General features: G+C 41.8%; 1 protein-coding gene across 1 annotated transcript in view; it reads right to left on the reverse strand.

Moving 5' to 3' along the window:
- TFEC (transcription factor EC) overlaps nt 1-14,503 on the reverse strand; it is a 327,154-nt gene that overhangs the window by 114,867 nt on the left and 197,784 nt on the right. The window contains exon 2 of the mRNA XM_086938225.1: nt 6,603-6,854. Coding sequence (XP_086794351.1) covers nt 6,603-6,854 — 252 coding nt within the window. The remainder of the gene's footprint in view (nt 1-6,602; nt 6,855-14,503) is intronic.

Raw genomic sequence — 14,503 nt, forward strand, 5'->3', positions numbered from 1 at the left:
ATCGATGATGCAAGTGGTTCGATGAATAAAGCGAATAAAACTGGGGACATCGGACACCCTTGACGAGTGCCTCTTTGAATCTTGATTGCACCAGCGGTATGTGCATTTATCATGAACCCGGGGGAAACTTAAATCTGATTAAAATGACAAACAAAATGTCCCAATTGACTAAATCAAATGCTTTCGCTGTGTTAATCATAATGATTGCCGATTTAATGTTGGTTGAGAAATAATCTATAGCCTAGGCAATTTTTTTTTTATTATTGGCGAGAAACTTACCTGGCAAAAAAAAACACATTGATCCTCATTCACCAGCTTTTACGCTGGTGGGGTGATTCTAGCTGCCATTATCTTAGCAAATAATTTATAATCATTACTTAATAAGGTAATTGGGTGATATGACCCAGAATTGGCAGTGGCTTACCCTTTTTTAATAAGCTGATGACAACTGCTTCAGAGAAGGTTCTAGAAATCTGGCACCCTTCCAAAATCGTATTGAATAATGATACTAACAGATTTGTTATTTGTGGCATAACATTTTTATAGATTTCGATGGCTAGTCCATCACTGCAGCAAGCCTTTCTGCTGGGTGTGTTTTTGATGGCCTCCTGGATATCAATTTTAGTAACTGGCTACATAATATGGGCTTTTTGAGTAACGGTTATTATGGGCAGCTCCATTGTACTAAGGTATTTATTAATCAATTTAAGATATATCAATGCTGGAGCAGAGTACGGCTTCTTATAGTGCAACAGGAAAACTTTATCGATTTCCACCAAATGCTGTACTATTTGACCTTTGTCCTCATCGAAAATAGATTTGATGGCGGAATTATTGCATCTTTTTTTTTTTACAAACCAGGCCAAGAATTTACAGGAGTGTTCACTTTCCTCATACCACTTTTGTAGACATGTATTCTGGGTCACAATCACCTAGTGCTTGTAAAAAGTTCTAATGCTCTGTCAAGCTTTTATTAATCTAGATTCCATTGTTTGTGAATATACTCTTGAGTGACGCTGGCTTGCTTGATCTAGTTCTTATTATAATTGTCTGGCCGTTTCATTTCTATTTTTAATGATATTTGCTTTACAAGATATTGCCTCCCCTCTAATATCCCAATTCCTGTCAAATCACAAATCACAAAGTCATCTGCATATAGAAGGCAGCTAAATGCATGCCATTCATGTTTGGGCTAAAAGTATTGAATGCCTTAGAACACTGTGGAGGTCAGCCAGGAACAAGGAGTGCAGCCAATACACACCCTTGTCTCAGGCAGTTCCTTATGTTAATGCGTTTAGACAGGGACACTTCACTATCCAACTCAACTTGGGCCCAGTTTTAATTGTGGAGTTCCTGCAAGATCAGAAGCAAACCTTTAGGGATCTCATATTTCTTTATTGCTAGCCATAACAAGGCTTGATCAACAGAAGGAAATCAATGAAACAACAGTACAATACTACGCACTGCTATATGGATTTCTTGGCAAAGATCTAAAGGCTAAAGCAATGATCAATCGTTGAGTGGTTCTCTTTAAAACCACCCTGTTCACAAGGGATAAAATAGCATTAGCTTCTACCCACTCCTTTAACATCCCCAAGTAGATCTTAGCAAAGGCTTTGCCATTTACATCCAACAGATTTATTTTCGGTAATTTACTGGAAGGGCATATTCACCCTTTTCACCTTCAAGCTCCTCACCCACGCTCACAAAGCACTCCACGATGCCGGACCGGCATACCTCAACAAGCGACTCACCTTCTACACCCCCAACCACCAGCTCCGCTCCGCCGACCTAGCCCTCGCCACCGTCGGATGCAACCACCGAACAACCACCGGCGGCAGATCCTTCTCCCACCTCGCCGCCAAGATATGGAACATCCTCCCCATCAACCTTCGACAGACCCAAGACCTGCTGACCTTCAGGAGACTCCTCAAGACCTGGCTGTTTGATCAGTAGCTGCTCCCCCCCCCAACCCCCAGTGCCTTGAGACCCTCGCGGGTGAGTAGCGCGCTTTACAAATGTCTGATTGATTGATTTTGTATATAGGTTTATTCACTGCTCCCTTCCAGCTACCTGGAAATCTTCCTGTTTAGATTATTTCCTGGAAGAGGGTATAAAACAGACTGGACCACCATGCAGTATTTGTTTTTATTACCACTGCAGGCCAATTACTGGGACCAGCAGCCCTTGTACGTTTTATCATTTCAACTGTTTTCTTGATTGCTATCTCAGAGAAGCTTTCCTTTGTGTCGTTCTCAATCAGAAATCCAGTAGGGCACTGAACAGTGGTGGAATAATGTTTATAGGTCTCCACTAAGAATTCCATCCATGCATCCTCCCCCACTAAGCCCAATGATGGTCCCTGGGAATTTCCTTACGATGTAATGCCTATAAGTTAACCTTCAGGTAGTCCCTAATGCACATAGGGTAGATGAATGACATTTAAAAAGTGGGACATGGGTGTTTAAGTTTTACATATCCTGACAGTGAAAAACTCTTAAAGTTGCTCATGTATAGGCATCAGTAATAGACGTGTAATAACGTGAATGTCCGGTGGACAACTAGAACTGCATTCTCATAGTAACCGTCCTGTCTTTCTGTCCCTCCTCACTTTTCTCAGTTGATTAATGGACATAAATTGTAACTGCACCCAAAACTGTTTGTTATTCTTAGCAGTTCTACTGTCTTGGGAGTGCACCCGAGGCTTTCAAATGTACATGTACCAAAACTACGGTACCAACCCAAAAAAGTCTGATACTACTTGTATACATGTACTGTTTGAGATAAAAACACAAAATCAATAAAATAGATTTACAAAAAAACCTCTTAAAGTTGTTTTTCAGAGTATTAAGGCTATCTTTTCCACACACTAAAACTTGGTTATCCTATTTCACTCAATAAGTGATCATTTTAGTGTAGGGACATATAGAGAAATGCCCATTCCACTATTCCAATTGTAATTTGAACTCCTCCTTAATGATAAAAAAATCATATTTTGTGTCACTATACTGAAAATACCACTTTTAGAAAATTGGCATTTGTCAGCCTAATACATTTGTGCCTTTCTGCCGGTGTCCACAGTCACATAACTGTAAATGACTCTCCCATAGAATGTTGTCTTTTACTTCCAGACCGTGACACAAAAGACGGGACTAGGTGCGGTTAGCATGAGCCTTTCTGCCAAAATGGCTGGGGGCTGAACTTTCCTCTGCCACACTTACACTTCAAAGGTGCTTGCTTCCAGCATACACAAAGGAACCTGACGCAAAAGGGATTTGGTTGTGGGGCAGGGTGTTTCTCTCCTGAGCAGGATGTCCTGGGGTGTTGTTCTCAGCATTCCTGAACTTCAAAAGGTAGCCTGAGGGCTATGTCCACCATCATTCTGAGTTCCGAGGATGTCTGCCACTGACAAACACAGCTCACACCAAGGCCTGCTTGCCCCTTTGATGCAATAGACAGTTTAGAGCTGAACCCAAGAAAGAGGGAAGTTTAGACAAAGGAAGTATCCCCTTGTGGACTTGGAGTGTGAAGATTAAACTCTTCATCGAGTCAAACCTGGTCCCTGTACCTGAACCACACTGCATTGCAGCGGGCCTGAAATTGTGACTTTGACCTTGTGCAGCTCAGCCAGATACCCATGAATGGCTCTGTGTACTTTTTTGGCACTATCTCCTCCAAGAACTTCAAAAAATACATGGCTCCTGTTCTACTTATTAGATTGCTGTTCTTTTGGTGTCATTTGATTTATTACATTTTAATTTTAATATGGGATTTTTCTTTTTTTTTCACTGCATTGTTGTTTGAGTGCTGATAGCTTTTGTGCCAATCTGCAAGAGGGATAAGCACAGGTTTGTTCAAAGATTTTTGTGGTTCACCCTGACAATTACCACCCCTCTCAGCTAATAACCCTATTACTTACAAAATTTCTGTCTATCAATCAATGTTGTAGTTCACTGTTGCATTTTGTCTGCATTGAAACCCTGCTGTATGCTCCTAATTCTATTTCAATAAAAAATGACGACACAAAAAAACTTCTTTCTAAGCGCTAAGATGAAGGCATAATAAAACTGTAAAAAAAAGGATTCAAACGTATTACAAAGGGAGTTCCTAAAGTCAGTGTTGATCTAGTTAGGAACCTTATCAGGTAATCAACTTTTATTAGCTCTTGACTAAACTGCGCAGTACGAAAAGCAAAATTCAGCATAAGAAGCTCCAAAGGTTCTCCTATCTACACTGGATCACAAGAAAAATGTGAAGAACTTGAGTGGACTACTGTAATATTGGTACACTGTGAGAATAAACTCTGCTTTAGCATCAAATCATCAAGATGCAATTACTGTAATTTATTTAACAGCTCCTCCCAAAAATAGATAGTATTACTGATCCAACGGAATCACTGGCGGCACAATCTCTCAAGGACTGGATCTGGAGAAGGTTTATTGAGTCTTCTTCTTGATACCCCAAAGAAATGGTGACTTCTCTCTGTAGCCACAGTGAAACCATACACAGAATAGTATATATAAAAGGTGCCAAATGTCTCTTTAAGAGGGTCCCATTTAGGAGAAAACCCACACCGTGGGGGAATTACAATCTTGTAGCTCTTGCCTGAGAAGCTAAATATTATTACTGAAGAAATCAGCAAGTAACCAAACTCCCCTCGACAAATAGAAGGAGAAAAGAGCCTAGGGACCATAAAATAATTCAAGGCATACAATAATAACAAAGATAAAACAGATAGAAACAATTTGTTTTCTCTTGAGAATGTCTTCCTTTTATATGTTTCAGACAGCAGCTGACATCCGAGGAAAATACTCTACTTCATCTCAAATTAGGAACTTCGAATAACAACCGATGAATAAATCAGCCTCTTGTAAAGAGATGGATACATGGCTTGTCACATCCCATTCCAAAATGTCATGCTGCTCGTTTGGTAAACAAAGAAGTAGAACATCCTTTGTTCTGCTCTGGATTCTAGAGTCCCGCCGCTGCTCTTTATGACTGGTGCTTCAAGCAGCTCATGGAACAACCCTCTTTTTGACTTTGAATGTGCATATGCCACAGTGGTCTTGGCACTATGAATACTTAGCCATATGCTTAGTGGACCATTCTGACACATGCTGTCCAGAAACGCGAACAGTGTGTCTTTCATTGTTGAACATGAACAGTCTGGGAGAAGTTCTGCTCTCAGTCCAGATGTAACAAGAAGACAATATTTCAGTGCTGACACTACCAACGCCATTTTACTTTTGTACATCAAATTTACTACCAATCCGGGCATGGTGGAATCACTTAGCATGCAAATCAGTCACTCTGAATTGTACCCACCATGAACATGTGGATGTAGGTTTGGTGTCTTCTGCGATTACAACTCGGTGCTATCACCCCTTAATACTTACATTAGACATGAACGGCATTCAAGCTGTCAAACAGTCTTCACAGGATAAGCTGCTCCACTTGTATACTACACATCAAAGAGGTGCACCATTACAGTCCTCTCCACAGAACTCTGTTCCTCATTCCCTATGCTTCCATGACTCCTTCTTCCTTTCAGTAAACAAATCAGGTAGGAGTGTTGTAGATAGTAAGCAGCATTATCTCTGAGAAGTGATATGCTACAGATAGGCTTCATTAATTAATTAGTGGAAAATCTGCTGGCAGTTTCCTGAAGGAGTCAGAATGTCAGGAATCTGTACTATCCCCTTTACCGTTTATATAAAGGATAAATAGTGAATCATTTCCAGTTTTTGCCTGTTTAGTTGCAGTGATTCTTGGTCTCCAGTCCACCGCTTCCTTCATGTTTCTGCCCGGAAAGTGGGGTAGTAGCCTTACTGAAAACTACCCCACTGAAACACTGTCACGCAGGTGAAAAATAACTTCTGGAACCTCCACCTCAGCAAAGAACATGTCTCGGGTACAGCCTTGTTAGCATCACCTCCTCCAACACTTTCCAGTTATATTATAGCTCAAAGGGATTTCTTGGGTGCTAGAATATGGGACCTAATTTTACTGACAAGAAAATATAGCTGGTAACATTGCATAAGGTTAGGGCTGTAAATAATCCTGACCCTGGCCCTGCCCCCATCTGAGTCCGTCCTTTGGCAAAAGAGAGCACACAACTCCTTTCACCTCAAACCAGCGTCCAATGCTGAATATTTCCTCCACAACATCTGCCTACCACGTGCCTCAGTCCCCATTTACCATCTCTTAAATTGGGATAAGTGGGAGTGGTAATCTGGGAGACAAAGGAAATACCATGTAGAATCTGACATGGAAAAACTGGGTCAGCATGTTCATTTCTATGTTCTGGGTGGTGGGGAGTGTGTTGGGGAGGCTTGTTTGTGATTTCACAGTACTCGTAAAATGCTAGCATGCAGAGTCATTTTTTTCTGGTGTGACGTTTGCACACCACCAGTACTGTGCAACACAAATTAGAGACTAAGCCACTTTTGGAGATTCAGTCGAAGATCATGCCTCACTTTCTTAGGTGTTGTACTATGACACATGATTCTTTTCTTCTAGTGCAACATGTTTAGACTCTCCCCATGCAATCAAAATATGTTTTAAAAAGAGATAATCTGCAAAATATCTGGAACAGGCTATACCTCATTTTCATGATTGCACTCAAGCACCAGAAACTTGGTAACCGAACTGTCAGCAATGCAGTTCTCATTGATGGGAGGCATGTGTCCGTTTCTGATGACTGGTGTCACTCCTGGAGGCTGAGTTGAATGTGAAGAGGGAACGCGGAGGTCTTGATTCGACAGCTTGGCTCCCAGAGGCAGGCACTGCTTCACCTGCTGTCTTTGGGTTTGCTGTATATGATACTTGTTTGTATTTTCCAGGTGTGTTTGAACCTGTCAAATGAAACCACAAATAATCATAATTAGATTTGAAAAAAGCATTACAGTAAAATATGCTAATAATGTTATCCATGAACACGAACATTACTCCCCTTGCGTACATATTGTTTTAAATGATTTTTCCTTTTCAACCTGTATAGTCTGGTCATTTTCCAGATAAAGAATATCAGTTAATGGTAGAACTCCATTGCTGTCTCTCTACTGCTCATGATGGGAGTGCCTTGAATGTGTGAGGAAGAATACATTTTGGAGCAACTTTGAGAATGTTGCACACATAATGGTAATATGGTGCCAACCTGAAAAGTTACCATAGTTCCCTGCCAGGATATGTAAACAGCAGATGTGGTGCTGCATTGAAAACACTTGAGATCATCTGTGGCTAATTTTAATGTTACAAGTGTCACACATGACCACTTCCTACTACGTATGAAGCCTGATGAGGTTTACAGACACATGTTTAATCCAATAGACCTCAGTGAACTGGATTACCTTGCAGAATCAAATTCCTTCTACCAACAAATTGGTTAAGCATAAAGGAATCTAGTTAAAGAGACTGATTGTTTGTCACATAGGTTATTTGTAATCCAACAGGTAAATCCATCATTCAAGCACCGCCACATTCGTTAACTGAACACTGGCACAGTTCTATTGACACCATGCTCGGTTTGTGCCACAAAAGTGACGTAAAAGTTTGCAAGGTATTGAATTAGTATTTACTTTATACAAGAAAACGTGTTATGTGTTGTGCTAGAAAGTAGCACTAAAGTCAAGTAAAACAGAACTATGCAAAACGTTGCATTACCTTCATTCAAGTAGGTATATCGTGGTGCTATATTGACATTCCCAATAAATCACCCATGATTTTTGATGCGAAGACCTATCTACTAAAAAGGGTTTTGCACCAAAAATGTACTCCTCATAGAGCTAGGCAAAAAATTGGAAAAAAGGTAATTTCTCAAAAATTTCAAACTCTGCATCTGTATCGTAAAGTACAGCACACATTCTAAGTGAGATACGTTTTAAACTATGTCACTGCATAGGATTGTGTTCTGGAAAGATACACTTCTAGTATAAAACCTATGTTAGACATCATGCACACACCTTTGCAGTATGAAGCAAGTCTGTGTGTGTAGTCCCATATCTACTGCACTACACTACCTGTCAAGGGAACCCAAAAATAAACGCATTGTGTTTGGAATTCCCATTAAGACAGTTGGATCTTTTATGATCCATTCTCAGGTTGGGTTCCACCCATGTTTAATATCAATGTGTTGGGAGTTATGTTGGCCCAATGATGAACCATGACATTAAACCTGGGTGAGGACACTACTTCGAAAACTAGTGGAATCCCAAAGACAGTGATCATTTGGTGTTGCTCATTAATCCTGTTGTATAAAATAATAATGTTCCATAGGTTGGATTAATATTCTTTTTTCTCTCCAGCTCCCATGGTTTATTTTAATCTATCTGCAAGACTTATTCAGATATGCATTTGTAAAGGCAAGAGAGAAGTATTCTGCTTAGTATAATATTATTTATATTATACACAGAGTATTTCCCTCTGGGTGGTAGATGTGCCATTTAAAGGGGTGTTCCTTTACCGTCATACATGACAACATTGTTAGTTGTTGAATTTTTTTAATAATGATTTGAATAGTAACTGCTGAATGTGTATAGTTATCATTCTTAAAAAACATGTATTGCTATAGGGCTGATCTCTTTTCAAACGGTATCTTAAAGAGGCAAAATAGCTAAATAATATTGCCAGAGTGTGCATTCCATAATTTGAATTTGTTTGTATATTATGCTGCAATAAATCTTCTTACTTGCTCTAAAATCTTCTTTTTTAATGCTCATTATAATTAGCAAGGGTTTTTCGCCAATACCGTCTTTAAAAGAAGAAGCCAAGCAATAGGACTTTATCACCCACCAGCACAGGAAGTGACATCATTGGATCTACCATCATCGACCTGCATTGGAAGTGACATCACAGGTTTCCTGTCAATGATATCCTGCGCTCCTCCCCCTCTCCCAGGACCTACTTAATAGCAGCTGCAATTTGGACGCAGGAAGTGACATCACTGCCCATGGTACACTGTTATCCTCGCCACCTCCCCTTAATGACAGCTGCAATGCAGACATGCAGAAGATGTGTGCAGCGGGCTTGACACTGGTTCACTGAAGGTGAGCCAAAAGCAAACCCCTCTGTGTCCGTCCATACCTGGACCATACCCACTGTCAGGTACCATGGTTATACCCCCACCCACCACTACCGTGTTGCACTCCTCTGTACCCTGAACCTAGGCCCCTATTCACTGCACTGCTGTCACATTAACCCACAGAACATGGAAAGAGCATTCACATGCACCACCTGCAAGTTCTCATGCAATCTCCCACAGGCCGACCACTCCTGTGCCAACTCCCAGTGCCTCACTCGCTCACACCCACACATACCAGCCACCGAATCATGCTCACACATACCAAACACCATCCACACAACATGTCACACTCACATGCAGGCTCCTCAACACCAGTTCACACCGAGGAGATATGGGACCGACTGCACGCAGTGCTCCAGAACAGCTCTTCCTCACAGCAACACAGCTAAACCCAACCTCTTTACCGGTCATCATTACAGCCCTCCCTGCTGGATACAAGTTGGCCAGGCAAGACCATCAACACAAGCTCAGAGGTGGAGTTGCCAACACAATCAAAAAAAACATCAGCTGCACCACATACACAAACACCCCCACTAGCTACATGGAAAACCTCACATTCAAGGTAAACATAACAGACAACATCTACCTAGGTGGAACCCTTGTATACTCACCACCAGGACCCCACAATAATTTTGGCACCACCATCATAGACTTTGTCGCATCCCTCATCATCGGTATACAACCTTTAGCACGCATCTTTTAGCACGCACTACCATTACCACGCATCTGTTACAACGCATACCATTACAACGCATAGCGCTTTGAGGCGATCTGACTTAGGGAATGGCTACTGAATAGGTTAATTTACTATCCAATAACCTTACCTAGTGTCCACGGGGATTGGTGTTGGAATAGTAAACTAAACTATTCACTATCCAGCACCCAAAGCACTATGCATTCTAAAGGTATCGCGTTGTAAAAAATGCGTGGTAATGGTATGCGTGGTAAATGTGTGCGTGCTAACATCATACATCCCTCATCATCAAAGCCAACTCCTTCATCATCCTCAGAGACCGTAACTTTTACCTAAAACACTGCACCAACCCAAATTCTATGACTTTTTCGGAAACATTTGCAAAGCTTGACCTCTACCAGCACAATACCAAACCAACCCATACCACTAGTTACCTGTTGGAAAGAATTTTCTCCTCAATCACCAACATCACAGTTGACCAGCCAGCAACTATGTCCTGGGCAGAGCATGCCCTCATCAATTTCAACATACCCACCGTGCACCTCTACAGACCTACCACCAACGGAACCATCCGCCAGAACTGGAAAAGCATCACAGAAGAGGAGTGGCTTTTGCCTTCTGCATGAACCTGCCCAAGCACACCAGCAACTTGCCAAAAGACATTGAGAACCTCAACAGCTGGATCACAACATATGCTGACATCCTCACTCCCCTCAGAGCAGCACAACAGAAACAGGCCCGCTGGTACATAGAGAAGCTCTGGCTGACGAAACACCACTACAAGCAACTTGAGCACAAATCAGGGACAAGTCAATACAGCATGAGTAAAGACACATTGAAATAACCCTTGAGACACTACCACCAACAGATAAGGAACACCAAGCACACAGCTCTTGAGGTTTGAATCAATTCCATCACTAACAGTCCAAACCAAATATTTCACCATGCCACCTGCCGCCTCAAGCATCATCATGCCTCACAAGACCTTTGCAATAAGCTCTCGGAATTCTTCTGTAACAATATCGCCTTTGTATACAGTATCTTTGACCCTCAACTGGGCCCATCACTGTCACAACTCAACTTCTCATCACAGCCGAAGAACAATCCCTGACCTCGAGTCATGTCTGGCTGTCATTGCTATCACTTGAGGGCCCCATTTGACCATTGCCCCACCACACCTTCACCAAAAGACTCCTACTGATCAGAACTAACACCCATCTTCCATTCCATTGCAATTCCATCACCATATTACATGACACCTGTAAACAAGTCACCGTCATGCCCCTGCTCAAAAAACGATTGGCTTACCCAGTCACACTTTCCAACCACAGACCGATCTTCCTCCTACCGTACCAAGCAAAGGTGTTAGAGAAACGAATCGACCGGTACCTCATTGATCACATCTGCAACCACCAGCTCCTTGATGCCATGTAAACCTGATTCCAGCACAACTACAGTACAGAAATAGCATTCAAGGATGCTAAAGACAACATCTGCGTGACTGTTAACAGAGGAGACAAAAGGCAGCCCTCATTCTCCTGGACATCTCTGCCAGCATCTGACATAGTGTCTCACACCCCATTCTCATTAGGCACCTGGATGAGCTTGGCATCCAAGGCCCCGGGCTTCCCTATATCTTCTCCTTTTTAACGGATGGAACACAAGCTGCCAGCCTGGCACCTTACACCTCGGAAGTCTGGAAACTCATCCTTGGAGTACCTCAAGGTTCATTGTTCAGCCGCACCCTCTTCGAAGCATACATTATCCTCTGGATAATGTCATCTGCGCTCACAACTTCAATATCCTCTCCTATACGTAACTCATACTCTACCACTCGGATAAGAACTCTAACACAAAAAACAAATCCACTGACTGCATAACTGAAGTTGCAGACTGAATGCAAGCCAACTGTCCAAGCTCAACATCAACAAGACACAAGCAGTGATCTTCAGCAAGAACACCTCATGATGGGACTCCAACTTGAGGCCGGCCAAACCCACACTCAGCACCCATGCCAGGAACCTCGAAATATTCAACAAAAAACTGGACATGACTGCAACACTGTCACTGTATTCTGTTTCCGCATCCTGAAGATGCTGGAGAAGACCTTCAAATGGCCCGTAGGCAAAACACGAGAAAAACACTCACTCAAACACTAGGCACCAGCAAGTTGGATAACAGGAACAATCTCTATGCCTGCATCACCAAGCAAACACTAGATGACTACAAACCATCCAGAACTAACTCAGCAGGCAGATTCATCTTCAACCTCCCATATAGCACTCACATCACACCACACCTCAGGAAACTCCGCTGGCTCCTAATACACACATGCACTAATTTCAACTCCTCACACACACATTTAAGACTCTACACAACGTATGCCCCACCTACCAGAAGAGTTGCTTCTCCTTACACTAACCACCCAGACATCTCTGCTCCAAAGGACTCCTATTTACACACATCCCAGATGTACACAGAGGATGGGCATTCTCTATAGGTTGGACTGGTCTCCCACTCCACATGAGAACCTCCTCCTCCCTTCTTGAATGCAACTAGACCTGGCATTTCAATCAACCAACCTACCATAGGCACGGCTAAGCATGCACACCTGTTTAGTGCCAGGATACCCTTGCAGGTGAGAGTGGACTTTACAAATACACATATTATAACATAACGTATTGCTCCCACTTGATTTCATCCTCCAGTGGTCCCGTCTATTATCCATTTGCATCAAGTCTCCGAAACCTCTTACTGAGTGTTTAGCTTACTATTCTCAATTGGTCTAATCTAAAATCCAGGAATGAGTGATTCTTTTCAACCCCTAACAATACCTTTTTCCTATCTATGATTACATTTGTTTATTTCAAATGTACTTTCTCATTTCAGTTTGTCTGGTCAGACCAAAGCTTTCCCCCTTTTTTTTAATTCCCTCTGCAAATCCGGCACATTTGTTTGAGATACATTTTTGCAACCAATTGTCCCTGTCCACGTTTCACCCTACTACAAAAATAAATCTCATACAACAGATTCAGGTATATTCTAGAGATTTACATGTCAGAACACACGACCTATATTTGCAGTAAATAAATCTGGATTTCCTTCATAGTTTTGTTGTAATATCCCTTATGTTTTGATGTGAAAGTCCTTAAACTGATGAGACAATTCTGTATCAACTACTCAACTCCAGCATGTCATGTAACATCAATATTTTTAATGTGTTCCTGCAATCTGAGATATGTTTCTATTCAATAAAGCAAACTCCAGCAAAGATTAGCATGTATGGAGTAGTTACTAGGCTATGATGCAAACAAATGGCCTGACAACTGACCAAAACATTATTACAATTAGCAGACAATAAATAAATCATCAAGATCCTATATTGAATAGGTTAACACAAAAGCCTTTCTGATGCAATTGTTCTACATGTCTGTCATCTTGGACCTAGCATGTGCTTATGATTGAAGTTAAGAAAACAAACAAAAATAAAATCAATACCAGCTGTGCAAGTGGAAGCACATTTATTTTGTTTTGTCTGTAACAAATTGGGATATTAGATGAGAGAGGTGAGAGCCCAACTCAAGTAACAGACGCAATCCTTGTCAGGGTGAACCACAAAAATTCACAAAATAAACACGTGCTTAAAATTCTGGTAGCTTGGCACAAAAGCAGTTAGGCTTAACTTAGAGGCAATGTGTAATGTATACAAGCAGCACTCAAACAGTAAGAAAGTGAAAATAGAAAAAATTAAGAATTCAAACCAATGTCGAAACATAGACTATGTTTTAGTTATTAAAATGACACCAAATGGACAGCAATCCCTTGAGTAGAATCAGATTCATACATTTTTAAATTTCTATGTGAAAATAGCTCCAAAAAGACACTCATGGGTATATGGTTGCACTGGGAAGGGTCAAAGTCACAAGTTCAAGCTAAATACAATGAAGCGTGGTTCAGATACAAGGATCAGTTTAAGCCCATGCAGAGCGCCTTAGCTGGAACCTTGCATTGATGGGGGCTATGAGGAATCAGTTGTCAGTATGTGAGGAGCAGGTCACCCCTGGAGCTTCATATTGGCCGTTGATGTGGGGGGGTCACTGTTTGATATGAGGAGTGGGTCATCACTGGAGCTTCAGGTTGGTGGCAAATGCAGTAGTTGTTGCTTACATGGACGGCCATGGTTGATGTTAAGAGCAGGTAATCGCTTAAGCTTAATTTTGGTGTGCGTTGCAGACAGTTGTTTCTTGGTGCAAAGAGTCCGCTTCGAGTTGCGAGGAGTTCAAAACTTATGGAAGTCAGGCAAGAGGAATAGATTCTGATGCCAGCCAAGGGTCCAAGACATGAAGGGGATCAGGGCTCACTCAAGCAGATACTCAGCAGGGATTCAGGCAGGTCGTGCCTGGTGGTGGTGTTTAGATAGGCAGATTCAGGGAGGGCCCTGGAAGTCTATTGAAACAGGAGGTCAGACGATTGACCCTTGGAATCCCTTCTAGGGATCCTGGAGTGATGGCAAGCAGGTCAAGTCTTACTTCCACAGACAGCAAAGCAATTTTTGTTCTAGATTTTCAACAGGTGCAGCAGTGTTCTAATGAGAAGTTCTGAAGTTGCCACATTCATACCTAATGCTAGGCTTTTTGTGTGGGGCAATTCATGGCACAGTTCTAAACTAGGCCTTGTAAGTTATTTTTCTTCGGCTGGGTTTGGATACAAACTGTTTAGGGTGACAAAGG

The sequence above is a fragment of the Lissotriton vulgaris genome, chromosome 1_1, assembly GCF_964263255.1.
Source record: "Lissotriton vulgaris chromosome 1_1, aLisVul1.2, whole genome shotgun sequence".
Taxonomy (NCBI): Eukaryota; Metazoa; Chordata; class Amphibia; order Caudata; family Salamandridae; genus Lissotriton; species Lissotriton vulgaris.